The sequence below is a fragment of the Tiliqua scincoides genome, chromosome 3 (genome assembly GCF_035046505.1).
Source record: "Tiliqua scincoides isolate rTilSci1 chromosome 3, rTilSci1.hap2, whole genome shotgun sequence".
Taxonomy (NCBI): Eukaryota; Metazoa; Chordata; class Lepidosauria; order Squamata; family Scincidae; genus Tiliqua; species Tiliqua scincoides.
Genome location: NC_089823.1, coordinates 166265046 through 166279666, shown reverse-complemented (window position 1 = coordinate 166279666; position 14621 = coordinate 166265046). Strand labels below are relative to the sequence as shown.

The following is a 14621-nucleotide window of genomic DNA, read 5'->3' as shown; positions in this document are numbered from 1 at the left end:
TTAAGGAGGTATCCCAAATTATTGCTGTGCGTTTCCACCTTCCTTGAGGATAAGGAATGCAGGAAGCTGAGGATTCTTTGGGATCACTAATTGGCACAGTATACATTTGAATACTGTTCTCAAGCTCAAACAAAACGGACCAGTCTTGCATGACTACTGTGATCTTAACTAGAAACTCTCTGTTCCAATGGCATCTTTTTAAATCTAAGAGTGCCTTCTACTGATTTTGTAATTGTCAAGGTACAGTATAAGTAATTTATGCTAAATCGCCACTTTTTCTTAAAAACATGAGAAGCATCTTGTTGGATCAGATCAAGGCCCAGAATTTGTTACAGAAATCCCAGCAAATAAAAATCCTAAATGTATTAAAATTTCTAATAGGATTGTATTTACTTCCCTACTGCAGTGTTCTGAGGGGGTGGAGTAGACAGGGTTGGATGTATTGATTGATACCTTCCAATGTGTTGGTTCTTTTAATTTGTTTTAGCTTATGCTTACCTTTGGACAATGAGCTTGTAGATTACTGGTTTACTCCAACTGATTTCTCATCAAATGGAGGAAAAGTGGTCTTCCACAGAAACTGGTGGTGGTGATTACCTCCAGAATTCACAAAACAAAAGGACTGATTCCGCTTCTAGTTCATCACGATGCATCCGTCAGACTATTGAGAACCTTGTGTCCAATTCTTCAGTCTCTCTGGATTTGAGTCGTAAGGACCTACAACATCTAACTGCAGATATATACCAGTTACTTAACCTTAAAGTAAGACTCTTGTCTATTATAGCAGTTGTTTATTTTTTTATGTATTTGTATGTATGTATTTTATGTATTTGTATAAAACACACACACAATGAATTATAAGTGGAAGATTAAAAATTTTCCTTCTACTTTCTTAAATTTTGAAATACAGTACATTAAACACAGTTCACAGAGGTAACTAAGTATGCATAGTAGTTTAGGTTCAATAGTACATGCACACATGAGTGAGTATAGAGTGTATATTTTACATTTTAGTAAAAGTGTATATTTTACATTTTATTATTTCTATATCCTTTCCAGTTCTGAAAAATGTACTTAGAGAGCAGTCCTAACCCCTTATGTCAGTGCTTTCCAGCACTGGCATAGCAGTGCCAATGTGACATGTGCTACTTCCTGCAGTTGGGTGTCACTCATGGAGGCCTCCTCAAAGTAAGGGAATGTTTGTTCCCTTACCTCAGAGCTGCATTGCCCTTATGTCAGTGCTGGAAAGCACTGACATAAGGAGTTAGGATTGTGCGCTAACATAGGTAAAACACATATTTCCGTCCCAATCCTATCTAGGTAGGGCCTGTGCCAGCAGAATGCATGTTCTGCCGGTGTGTGCTGTTGAAATGTTCCATAATGTACTTTGGAACAGCGCAAGTTCCAGGCATGCTAGTAGGAAGACCAGAGCCTTCCTGCTGGTGCTGGCAGAGCAACACAGGCTCGCTGGAGAAGGTAAGTCCAGCACAGGTGTGGGGGGGTTGGTGGGGAGGGGGTTGAATGTGGTGGAGGAAGGCGTAATGGGGCCACAACGGAAACAAGGGGTGGTCGGATTGAGCCCAGGAGGGGGCAGGATCAGCAGCACTGGTGAGCAGCACTGGTGAGCACTGTATCCATATCCCTTCCCAGGCCTGGTCTGCCTGCATGGATCAACATGGACTTGCGCCTGTGTTATCACCGGTGCAGGTTCAGGTTAACCCATTGCAGCTGCTGGGGCTTACCCAGAGGCAAGGGGACAAATGTCCCCTTACCCCGAGGAGACCTCCAGCAGCCAAAAATCCCTGTGGGATACAGCATAGCTCACACCAGTACTAGTGCATCACTGAGCAGGGATTTCGGTGGGATTGGACTGTTTGTATTTCTCTTGCAAATTCATGATGCATATTCATGAATTCACTATGCAAACACTCAAAGATCACTGCATGTTCATATATGTTTTGATTTCTTTTTTTGTTTGTTTTGTTTTGTTTTAGCATTTGCATGTGGAAGGAAATGCCCTGTCTTTAATTCCTGAAGATTTCTTTCAGCACCTGCCAAATCTTGTTTGGCTGGATCTGCGATATAATAAAATTAAAGAGCTTCCGTCTGGAATTGGATGCCACAAGTAAGTCTTCTTTTGTGCTACTCTTTCAACAATTATTCATTCTTATTCAGTTGTTGTGCAATAGGTGTTAATTGTGTAATTATGCATTATTAACTTTTGCCCCAGTTGACCCCAGTAAAGTATCATAAAAAATTAGTGGTTAAATTAGCTGATTGGATTATAGAAATAAGCACCAAATTAGATATGGCCGTGGAAGCCATATTTTTCATGCATTTGCCCCATTCTCTTATAAGCAGAGATGGAGGCAGGGTTGCCAAGAATGTGGACTGCGACCAAAGTACTAAAAATGAAATTGTTTAGGAATTATTCAGAAAAGCTGTCCTTAGCTGATCTGATTCATGTTTACTCAGAAGTAAATCCCACTGATTTACTTCTAACAGCACTACACTACATTACACCATACTACACTAACAGCAGCAACTGTTTCCCTGCTGATGCCCAATCTCGAAAGCTAAGCAGGGTCAGGCCTGGTTAGTACTTGGATGGGAGACCGCTTGGGAATACCGGGTGCTGTAGGCTTATACCATAGTCTTTCGAAACTGAAGGTTGCCAGCCAAATCCCACTGAGTTTAGTGGGGCTTATTTCCAAGTAAGTGTGCATAGGATTGCAGCTAAAATATATGTTTTCTGACAGGTCATCTGATCAAGTTTAAACATGGTGTGAGATTTTAAAAACTGCAACATTTTTAGCATCCACATTAATCTCCAATGATCAGCTATGTGACCTAGCAATGCATCTGATAGTTGTGATGTTTTTCATATTTTTTTGGAAATTTTTTTGGGAATTCTGCTGCATGCTTCTGCTTTATAACAGAAAAATTGGTTAAGAAAATTAGGGCGCAATCCTAACCAACTTTCCAGGACTGGCAAAGCTGTACCGGTTGGGCATTTGCTGCATCCTGCAGTTGGGGGGCAGTCACAGAGGCCTCCTTGAGGTAAGGCAATGTTTGTTCCCTTACCTCAGAGTTGTATTGCCCTTACCTTGGTGCTAGAAAGTTGGTTAGAGTGGGGTCCTAATTTACATAATTAAATTTTTGTCATTTTAATTAAGATTTATTTTCTACTTATATGCTTATTTTCTTATTTGTTACAAAGGCAATTGAAAACGCTTCTGTTAGAAAGGAATCCTATTAAAAGATTGCCTGCAGAGCTTGGTAAGTACTTTATAAATTCAGAATATATGCTTAGACAAACATAGCCATTTTTAGTAATTAACTTTACTTTGAACACTCTCTTGAATAATGAATTTTGGACAGATTTCATCTTGGTACTGTTCATCCATCACTTGGCACAATGCTTTGACCACAATGACATTAATATATAATAGGAAACTATTATAGGAAAATTACTGTCAGGACCAGAAATAGAAGCTGAATTAAATAAGAGTTGCTCAGAGGATTAGTGGGACACACTGGTTCTTCATATCAATGGAAGAGGAGTTTGGAGTTCCTTCTCTACTCATACCAACCATGACAGAGTCCCAAAAGGAAAAGTGTGCAGCACCAGGTGACCTACTCAAGGCCAGTGTTGAGAACCTGTATACTTGAACCCTGCAACTGTGAGTGACCCTCAGAGCCCCCCAAATTCACCTCTCAGTCTCAGAGAAACATTATCCAAGGTCCTAGGCAGATGCAGCCATTAAACATTGAACACTGTGCATTTAGAGGCCAATTACAAATGATACTTCTAACTGGCACTGTTCGTCCCAAGCTGCCCTTTGCTGGTGTAAAAGACTCCATTGTTCCAGTTCTTTGAACTCTGCTGCCTCTGAAAAGTTTGGCTTGGTCCCGCCCTCTTCTGGAAATGCCCTAGATAGCTTTGCATGCACCTTTCAACTTGACTTACCTTTGTTACCTGATTATAGACCCACACCCATCCGGACTAACAAATAATGCTACCCTCTTGGGCCTTAAAGCATTGGAACCCTACTGAAACCAGTGTGGAGAAACCAGTGTGACTAGTGTATAAAATGGGGAGACTCTGGTTCATATCCCCACTTTTTCATGAAGCAAATCTTGGACCAGCCAGTGGTAATTGCCAGACCAGCTTACCTAACTGGATTGTTGGGAGCGTATAATGGGACAAGGGAACTTTGTATGTTGCTCAGAGTTCTTAGGACAATAGTGTAATAAAGTGTAATAGTACCTCAGGTATATGAGAACATTTCCTAAAATGTAAGTCACATAACAGGGAGACAATTCAACTAGCTTCTCTCATATTTTCCTTAGACCTAAATCAAATGAGCTAGAAAAAGCAAGGTCACCTGGGGCCATTTCAGAATTTTAAACATCTGCAAAAAGAATAAAATAGCTTGTCTTAATGATCTCCCAGGATTTTCTAGCAACACAAAGACTGAGTCATGCACCAATCTACAGCGGGCAGAGTAAACTGGGCCAAAATAGAGTGCAAGCCCAGAGGCATGTTTACGTGTTCAGGACACTTTAGTTTCATTCAGAAATATTGATTTCAATAGCAATAAAACATTAAATGAATGCTTGAGCAGCACAAAGCATTTGCTCATAATCTGTTCTAGACAGTCATCTATAACATCCACACTTTTAAGATCCAGGGTTTTTTTATACTGGACTTTATAGGAAAATAGGTCACTTCCCAAATGGGTCAAGTGTTAAAAGTATGTCAAACTTATAAAAATCCTTTTAGTCCCTTTCCCTCCTTGTCACAGTTTGTTACTCTGATATCCTCCCCCTCCCACGTATATTACACATGGCACACATTTATAGTGCCTGTAATGCATAAACTTCATTTTTTATTCATTAAGCATCTTACATTAATGCTATAGTATAGTCATGTATATTATGGATAAAGAGATCTACAAATCATACAGCCTCCTACAAGAGGGATTTTTGCACATAATGAATTTGGCTAGCATTTTTAGCAGTAGTAGCATATTTTGTATTATCTTAAGAAAACGTACCTTACTATACGGCCAAGAAAGGGTATGTTCATGCTTGGGTGTGTGTGTGTAGAGATTTTCACATTATGCAGAGATAGTTGAATTGTTATGTGTGGGGTGAGGAGGAGCCTAGGAATAGAGGGAAACAAAAAGGCACAGGAAATAACTAGGATGTTAGAAAAGATGGATGTATTACAACCGCTAAAAAATTCTACAGGAAGATTGTTTTACAACATTTATATTAGCTTTTAATTGCTGATAATTGAGAATAAGGCAAACCCACTCTATTAAGATATTTGTCATCCAGGAGAGGCTTAGTAGAAAGAATTTATGTGCAAATATGCTACATTACAATCATGAATAAAGTAGAGACTCATACAGAATATTAAGTATTTCACTGTCAAAAAGGAAGAAAAAGTTGATCTTCAGTCAGTATGGACTTTTAAAAACGCAATTTTAAGGAAGCAGGAAAAATGTGTTATTGACTGTTATTCATCAGGATCTTGATACTTTCCATATTGTCCTCCCCAAATAAATGTAAACTATGATTGCCTTAAATTAGCCAAGTGTTATGTGTGAAGAATATCTTTTACCTTAGAGTAATGAAAAATGGAATTTAAAAATTCCATTTTTTGTGACTAGAACTTGTGTTTTGCAAAATAACAAAATCATTGTAGGTTTTCCTGAAGTGAACAGTGGGACCTCAGTATCCCTGAGGGATCCATTCTTGGGATACCGCAAATCACAGTTAACCCATGATTTTCCACCCCCTTCTCCCTTCAAAGGGACTGGTTCCCTCCGGAGAGCTTTCTGAAGCCCGCAGAGGCAGCATGCATCTGCCCGCTGCCTCTGCAGGCTTCAGAATGCCCAGAGAGGCAAAAAAAAAGAAACCCTGGAGGACTTCCTTTGGCCTCAGAATGCCTAATATGGCATGTATAGCACAGCTCCGGTCCCCTTCGGAGGGTTCACGTGGAGCTGAGAATGGCTCAGTGTGGGTCTGGGCATTAGGGTTAGGGTTGAGGGTCAACCCACATTGAGCCAGATTCATGGATGAAAAATCCACAGATAAAACAGGCTCCACCTGTACTTTTAATCATGATGTAAAGCAAACAAGAAGGCTTATTTCAACAAACTGTATTTGCAAATATTTGTATGTCATTTTTATTCTTAAGTTGTTTTGCTTCAGATGTTTTTACCCTGCTTTATTTTAAAAATTCTAAGTGGTTTAGAAAAATATTAAAAACAGAAAATGAAAGAATGAAACATTAAAGAAAGAAAATGCAATGCAATAAAAGCAAAATAAAAATCAGGACCATCAGTTGTTAAATCAATTAAAAACCAAAAGCAATCAGCAGGAGGTATTTATCCACATGTGTTAATTGTGGTTGAAAACAGAAAATTATAGATAAAATAGTGGATGCCAACATTATAATATTTGCCAGCTGCTTTTTTCCCCCTTTAAGTGCTAAATATAAAGCATTCAATCATCCTCTCACTAATATCTATAGTAAAATAATGATTTTTTTTGGAAATGGGTGGTATCTATTAATAGGAAGCAGATTACATAGGAAGTACAGTGTAAGATAGCCTACGCTGCCGCTAGTGGTAGGGGCAGTTCTCTACACCTTGTTTGTGTTTGGCATGGAGGAAAGGGGTATGTCAGGTAGGATGGTTGGTGGAACGAGCTGAAGCTGCCTGTTGGGTTTCACCCAATTTGCACAAGGGCCATACCAACCGGAGGACTTAGAGCCCAATCCTGAGCTCTGTTGTGCTGGAGATACAGCTGTACCGCTGGTACTGAGTGGGAAGACGGGGGATGGCAGGGTGAGGGGAGAAAGTAGGGCAGGAGAGGAGCAGGACCAGTAGAGCTCTGCTCTGCCAGATCCAGAACTTCACGTTGGGCCTTCTGGCCCAACATGGAGTCTCTCATAGAGTCTCCGCCAACAAAATAGCCTGCAGAGGCTTGAGAAGCCCCATTATGGGGCCTAGGGCTTTCCTGGGCAAAAAGGACAAAAGTCCCCTTCCCCAAGGAGACTTCTGGTAGCTGCCATGGTGCCACAGGATGCAGCGGTAGCCACTTTGGTGCCACTGCACCTGGCGGTGCTGCCGCTTTTAGGATTGAGCCCTTAACCATTTGGGTCAACTTCCTGATCTCTCCTGTTCTAGTCAGGTCCCACAGGCTCCATCCCCATTTGCTCAGTGGGAAGAGCCACCACCCTATTGAGTGGTGAGTCCTCCCATTGTCTGTCTGTAAAAAATTTGTCCAGTGTAGGGCTTTGCCCCAAAGCCTGAGCTCATCTTCTGATTTAGTGGGAATGCCTGCCTTCTGCTTTCCTAGTTTTAATGGCATGGAATGGATCATGGAAGAAATCATGCTGGAATAGTTCATACCTGGAAAAAAAGGGCCCCAGGCTGCCTTTGTCCCATGGCACCTGGACATCTGGCAGGCAGAGGATGTTGTCGGGTGAGGGCTCCCTGTAAAATCTCTACAGAGGACCCTTTTAGAGTTCTCAGGTTTGGGTGCCTCTATTCCACATACTAGCTACAAGCTGCATCTCCATGTTGGTGGCTGTGGGGCAACGTGAGCAGTTCATGTCCCTTGCTGCTCTAGATCTCTCCTCTTCTGTGGTCCATAAGATGATCTGAACAGTAATCTGTCAGCATGAAGGAACATCATGGTGGCCTTGCTCCCCTTTCAGAGGTGGCTTTAGAGGGCAGGCAAGCAGCATGCGCTAGGGCCTATGAGCTTGAAAAGGACCTGGCTAATCTGCTCTGCTGCATTAGGGGCAGGGGGGGCAGATAACCTGAGCACTGCACTTGCAGCACACTCATTGCACCCTCGCCACTACCACCTCTGTGCCACTGTACCTGCTGATCTGTGGGCAGGCAAGGCCCTGTGCAGCGCTCAGCAGCAGTTGAAAAACCTTTTGAGGCTTCCTCAGCTATTCTAAGCAATACTTCCATTGGGAAGTATTTCATTGGGAAACCAGAAGTATTTTTTAAAACCGCAGAGGAAGCCTCAGAAGGCTTCTGAACCACTGCAGAATGTTGCGTGAAGCTCCATGAGCCTTTGTGAGTATCCTGGAGAGGGAGAGTGGCATGCTGGGGGGGGGGCATGTCGGGGGCATGCCTCGGGTCACAACGATAGCGGGTTCACTACTGCCTGGCAGTTTAGAAGCTGACTTGTGATAATCTAGAGCAGTGCTTCTCAAACTATGGGTCAGGACCCACTAAGTGGGTCATGAGTCAATTTTAGGTTGGTCCCCATCCAGTCACTATTTTATTTTTAATATATTAGACTTGATTCTATCATGGTATGTGATTGCATTTGGGGAAATGTTACACATCTGTACCTTTAACAGGCTACTATGTATATGCTTTTAACAATGATAGTCAATGGGACTTACTCCTGGATAAGTGTGGGTAGGATTGCAACCTCGGATTGTTAAAAATTTTCCTGCTTGATGATGTCACTTCCGGTCATGACATCACTTCTGGTGGATCCTGACAGATTCTCATTCTAAAAAGTGGGTCCTGATGCTATAAGTTTGAGAATCACTGATCTAGAGTGCTGTGACTCTAGATTTTATTAACTCTATATGTATCATGTAAGCCTATGTATAATAGACTTAAGAAAATTTAGAAACTACCATGCAACTTTTGATTTTCATAAGGGAGCTTCTAGGTACCTGTGGTCCCCTGGCAGCCAATGATGGGGTAGGGCAGATTGGCAAATGCCTTTCAGGTGCCATGGGATCCTGGGACATGCCTCCTAGGAAATTGTCTTTGTAAGCTTGTCCAGGGACACAATGAAGTTCTGGCAGTCCAACTGCTGACAAAATACCACATGATTCTAGATTTTTCTAAGTCAGCTTGAAGGCTGCAGTGGGTTGTGCGGCAGGCAGTGGGATTCTCCTTGGAGTCTTCTCAAGCTCCATGGGACCAATCTCTATTGGGCTCTGCAGTAGCTAGAGAAAAGGAGGTGCCCACATAGATGATGCTGATCATCTGGCACATGCCCAGGCAGCAGAACTGCTACCTGCAAGCAATTCAGGTATGTGCTCCAGAGTGTGGGCCGAGTATATAGCAGTGGGTGGAGTGGGGTGGCATGGATGAGCTGGCAGGGGCAATGAGTTAGGGTCTGGGTACAAAGGCACCAAGAACCAGAGGTGTAATGCACTGCCCTGGCACCCAGGGCAATGATGTCACATGACATTGATGTCACTTTTGGGTTCTTTCCAGAGGAGCAGGCGCTCACTGTGGCTGTTTTGCACCACTGTTCCTTCTCCTGTGGAGGCTCCCCTTTGAAGGAGAAGGAACAGGGACACAAAGTCACCAGTGCCTCCTCCTCTGGGGAGAATCTAGAAGTGACTACCGCAGACACCTGCCTCTAAGTTGATCCCACAGATAAGTCAAGGGCAGGTTTTGAGCCAACAATCATGAAATTTTCTATGACCCTTGGATAAGTCGGGGGTTAAACTTTAGGGGAGGGTCTGACTATAGTTTTGTCTGATTTTACCCGAGGCCAGATCCTGAAAAATAACCTATCACTAATTGTTATCTAAGAACTGTACAGTCTCTAATTTATTAAAAACAGAGTAAAAGATCATAAGATACATTTTTCTTCTCTTTAAATTCTGGTCTTCACCACCTTTTTGTAAACTCTATCAGAGTAAATGCACTGTAAACAACATACCACTGTAGTAAAACAGTGGTTCCCAACCTGATATTCATGTACTCCTAGGGACACTCAACAGGACCTTTAGTGGTACTTGAAAAAGAATGGAATAATGGCAAAAAAAGGCAGGTCATGCTCCAGAATGCCTTACAAGGCAGGAATGCCTTGCAAGGACCAGCAAGGCAGGAAGGGAGGTAGCTAGTTGGCAGTGAAAGCCCCACCAACAGCTAGTTTTTGGTCATCAATTCATCTATGAACCAGTGATTGAAAACCAGCACAGTAAAAAAGCTGAAACATAATATGGAAAGTGATCAATCACCCAGAATTTCTCAGCACAATTCTGGTGCAAAACAGAGTCTTCTGTTCTTCAAGGAGATAAAAAGAGAACATATGTGATGAATACATGAAGTCTGGGTTTTCATAGAGAGGAGATGAGGACTTGTATTATTACAAACATTTTGCTGATATGAAGGGTAAAATTTATGGAAATGGGCTGCTAAGGGATATGCAGTAGGAACCACTGCAGGAGAACCATGAATCAAATCCACCTTTAAGGTGTCTGGTGTGTTAAGCCAGAAGCTCTACGCACAACATATAACCCATAACACATAACTGGGAGTGTGCAATTCAATTCACAGCAGAGAGATGAGATATTTGCAACTCTTTTCACTCAGAAGTAGACCCACCGCTTTCCATGGGTGTTATTCTTAAATAATGGTGCACTGAATTGTAGCCTGGGACTTTGTTTCAAATGGAAAGGAGGATCCCATCCTGGTGTTGAAAAAAACAGATCTCTGCTAAATGCAAGCCTTTGCAAAGCAGAACCAGGCTGCAGCAGAATTGCAAAAGGGGAAGAAGGAAGGAGAATAAAAGATTAACTTTGGCTGGAATTTCCCAGTGAAGTTGCTGTAGAAACAAATGCATTGCTTCTAATGAGCAGTGCCTGCCTGCTGCTTGAGAAAGGAAACTTTTCAGAGTTGAAAGGCTCTGCCCTCTGATTGACCTGGAGATAAGGCGAAGTGATAATTGGAGCTTGATTACTTGGCAAAAATTTTATGGTACCTTTATGTTACCTTTTGCTGCCTGTGGTCCAAGTTAGTCACTTCTGTGTTTTTAGGAGGAGTGGACGCTCATTGATGCAACTTCACGCTTCATTCTTTCTCCTGTGGAAGCTCACCTTTGAAGGTGAAGGAAAGGGAGAGCAAAGTCACCAGTGTCTCCTGCATAACTATGGCGGAGCCTGAGGGACAGGCATGAGCCCTCCTTTGGCATAGCACCCTGGGAGATGCCCCTCAGGCTCCACCCTAGTTACACCTCTGCCAAGAACCATGTCATACTTCGGTACCCAACGAAGTCTGGTGCTATCCCTGACCCCTTATGCCAAAATATAAATGGCTGCTCTATCTGTAAAGTTGTGGCCTATAACTTTGTACCTGGTATCCCATCTGTTCACCTTCCTGATTTCCCTGCTGTGAGCATGGCTGTATTTTTCTTTATTTTTCAGATAGACAATTCTGTTTTGGCTTAAACTTTGCTTTCTGTTGGATGAAGGAAAGGTTAATACTGCATATTTTATTGGGACATATGCTGTGGCTGAGAGTATTCGGACTTTGAAATTTCAAAACCCTTCATCCAGCAAAAATAAGCAGAGTCAAGCTACAGCTGATGGAGATTTTATCAGCTGGTCTTTTATAGTGTGAGCTCTTGAGAAAGGGAACTGTTTTTTACAATTTGTTTTATAATATTTTTCGTGTTCTGAGATTTTTATGTGGAGGAGAAGATGCTATAAATCTAAGAAAGCAGCAGAAGCAGTAATCCATAGGCCCTAGATGTGTGTGAGTAAAAGACCCATGTGCACAATTGAAGATTTTCCCTTAGTCCTTTAAGATAACATTATTTAAAAAAAAACAACAACAACAGTACTGCAGCCTTTTGCAAGATCACAAATTACAGGGCACATGAATGGTTTTAAGTAGTTTGTTGTCTTGGAGACACAAGCCACTTCAGGAGCTGAAGTATGAATCTGTTCTGCACATGCAACCTAAGGCTTTAGAATTATGGCCATTGTCCTTTATTTTCTAATATTTCCTCCCCCTCTCCTGAATCTGATGAAAATTATAGCCTACCTGTAATATTGATGTACAGGTGTGCCCACGAATCTATGAAGGTACAGTTCCAGAATCTCCCCCTCCTCCGTTAAATGAAACTACGGCTACGGATGAACACCAACCCTTCCCACCCTCCGAAGCCAAGAGGAGTTCTGCTCCCCTCTTTCTCAGAGGGTTGTCTGAGCCCAGCAGAGGATGCACATGGTTTCCCCACCCCCACTCCCCAAAAAACTGGAAGTGACATTTTTAATGCCTTATAAGGCATTGGAAGGCCTGGGGAAGCTCTGGAGGAGGGTTGCAGGGGCCCATGGACTCTATCTGCAGGTAAGTGAATCTGCAGATTCAGGATCCAAGGATATGGGCCCTCCTGTATTAGTTTGATTAGTTGAAGAGCTTCTAAAAACATTTTTTAACATTTCACATTTTGCCCTGCTCATCTTCACAACATCTTGCTCTTTCATTCTGTACACACCAGAAGACTCTGGTATTAGGAAAGCTATTGTATTTGACTTGCTTTGCATGTGAAAGAATTACAAAGAATATTTAAAAAAATGTGTCCATACATTCAGGTTAACACAAAGTAGCACATACCTTCTGCCCTCATGATAGAGCTGATCTGGGATAATTCCATAGAGTCCAAAAGCATCTTTGGAGAATAAGCAAAAGCAGTTTTACAAACCTTTTAACCACTTTTTTTGGGGGGGGGGGGAAATGGAGAGTAGCTATCCAAGTGCAATCAAATAGTTCTTGTAAGATAATAGGCAAATGTGTTTTCCAAAAAAACAGAAGTGGTCTATGTCAGTTTTGAGTTCCATCTTTGTACAGCTTAACTTGAGGGCGTTTCGTGCTGTCTGAAAGCATTCTAAGTACTCTTAGGTCTTGGGTTAAACTGTAGCTCAGAAGCTTCATGCAGCTCTTAGGATGTTCAAGTGTGCAACTCCCAGGCAATCAAAAAAGAAGCAATTTAAGACTTTGCTTCTTCCCTTCTATATTACTCTCTTCAGCACATGAGACCTAGAGGTTTGATAAGAGAAGGAAAGAGGTGCAGCCTGGGAAGAGACTGGAGCTGACAGAAGCAATAGAAGTGCAGTCAGTGGCAGGGAGTCTGGAGTGATTGTATATCAAATTGGAAGAGAGGAAAGATGCAGCTTGAGGCTGGGAGAAGAGTCTGGCCAGAATAAAAAGAAGGAACAAGGGAGATGCTTTGGGATGGAAAGGAAAGCAATAACAGAGGCTTAGAGCCCAATCCCATAGCCTGGTGCTGCCATGCGGTATAGTGACACCAAAATGGCCACCTCTGTATCCAGTGGGGGCAGAGAAGCTGCTGGAGGTCTTCTTGGGGTAACATCCTTATCCTGGATAGAACCCCAGCAGCCCTAATGGGTTTCCTTGGATCTGCGCCAGCTGGCACAGCTCTTAAGCTGGGGCATCACTAAGGAGATCCATGGCAGCCTCCATGGCTCCAGGGGGGAATAGGACTCGGCGGTGTCTTCTGCTGCCACCCCAGGTCTGATCCACCCACTGGCCCACCCACCCTCTAATGAGTTCCACCCCCCTGCCTTCCGCCAACCCTCCCTCCACCCTGAAAAGCCTCCCTGCTGCTTGGCAGGGATACTTACTGCTCGTTTTCTGTGTCCTGCTGGTGTGGAGGCCCCAATTCCAACTGGCACTGGCCTCTCTGCCGTCACAGCGTGCTCTCTGCAGGCGACAAAGTGCCTTACGTCACTTTCGCAACAGCTATTGCTGGGACAGCGTGCTGGTCGCCAGTGCTGCCCCAGCATTGGGCCAGGCTGTTGGTGTGGACAGTGTTGGGGTGGAAGAAGACAGTTGGTGGGGGATATACATGTTAACTATATAAAGACCTTATAAATACCTTTGAGTTTCGCTTTAAGACTTAGGAATTGGCACCATCTTTGTATTAGAAGTGTTACAAAACAGTAGATGGATATGTCTTTAATTTTTCCAAGTAACTGCATTTTAATGATCAGTTCAGAATCTGAGAAGTGCTCTTTCTTTGCAATAATTAAAACAATTTTTTTTCTTTTTTGGCAGGTAACTTAACTTCACTTACAGCTTTGAATCTCAGGCATTGTCCTCTGGAGTTTCCACCTCCTGAGGTGACACAGAAAGGCCTACCAGCTATTTTATGCTTTCTTCAAAAGTTTAATAATCAAAGTCCTGACTGCTCAGAACCTGTTACTATGGGTATGTTGGTTTTTAATACACTTTTGAAAACTCTAATTACCTCATTAACAATCCAATCTCAATCAACTTTCTAGCGATAATGCAGCCACAGTTGAGCCCAGAGGTAAGGGAACATTTGTACTCCTACCTTGAAGAAGGCTCTGGCACTAGGATTGGGCTGTGTTAAGGGGAACGCAAATAAGAACTCTTCACTGTACATGTACTTTAGTTGCCAGGAGTGTTGTGGCTGTAGTTGTTATATATCTTTTTCTGTTGAGGCAGTTCAACTATCTCTTACAGAGGCCAACACACTGTCTTAAAAGTTAGAGCTATTCCTGGGGATATTTGGGGTGCTGAATCCAAAAGTTGCATCAGTTTTGCCTATCATGTCTAGTTTTGGAGATACGGCATAATCTTGTTAGTGAAAGGTTCAAGCAGCTCCTTCTGAGGTAGCCTATATGCCATGGCTAAGTACAAGTTGGATCTTGCTATCTGCATGGGATCCATTCCTAGACCTCACAGACACCGAACCTGCAGATACTGAGATTTGTGGGGGGACCATAGAGGACTTTCAGTTGTGCCTGGATGTGTTCTGTTTTTCGGCAAACCAGG

The 14621-nt window shown here is 42.6% G+C and overlaps 1 protein-coding gene across 1 annotated transcript in view; it reads left to right on the top strand.

Moving 5' to 3' along the window:
* Positions 1-552: 552 nt before the first annotated feature.
* The window catches only part of LRRC27 (leucine rich repeat containing 27), a 58374-nt gene continuing 44305 nt past the window's right edge, over positions 553-14621 (top strand). The window contains exons 1-4 of the mRNA XM_066622572.1: positions 553-762; positions 1995-2125; positions 3221-3279; positions 13878-14030. Coding sequence (XP_066478669.1) covers positions 553-762; positions 1995-2125; positions 3221-3279; positions 13878-14030 — 553 coding nt within the window. The remainder of the gene's footprint in view (positions 763-1994; positions 2126-3220; positions 3280-13877; positions 14031-14621) is intronic.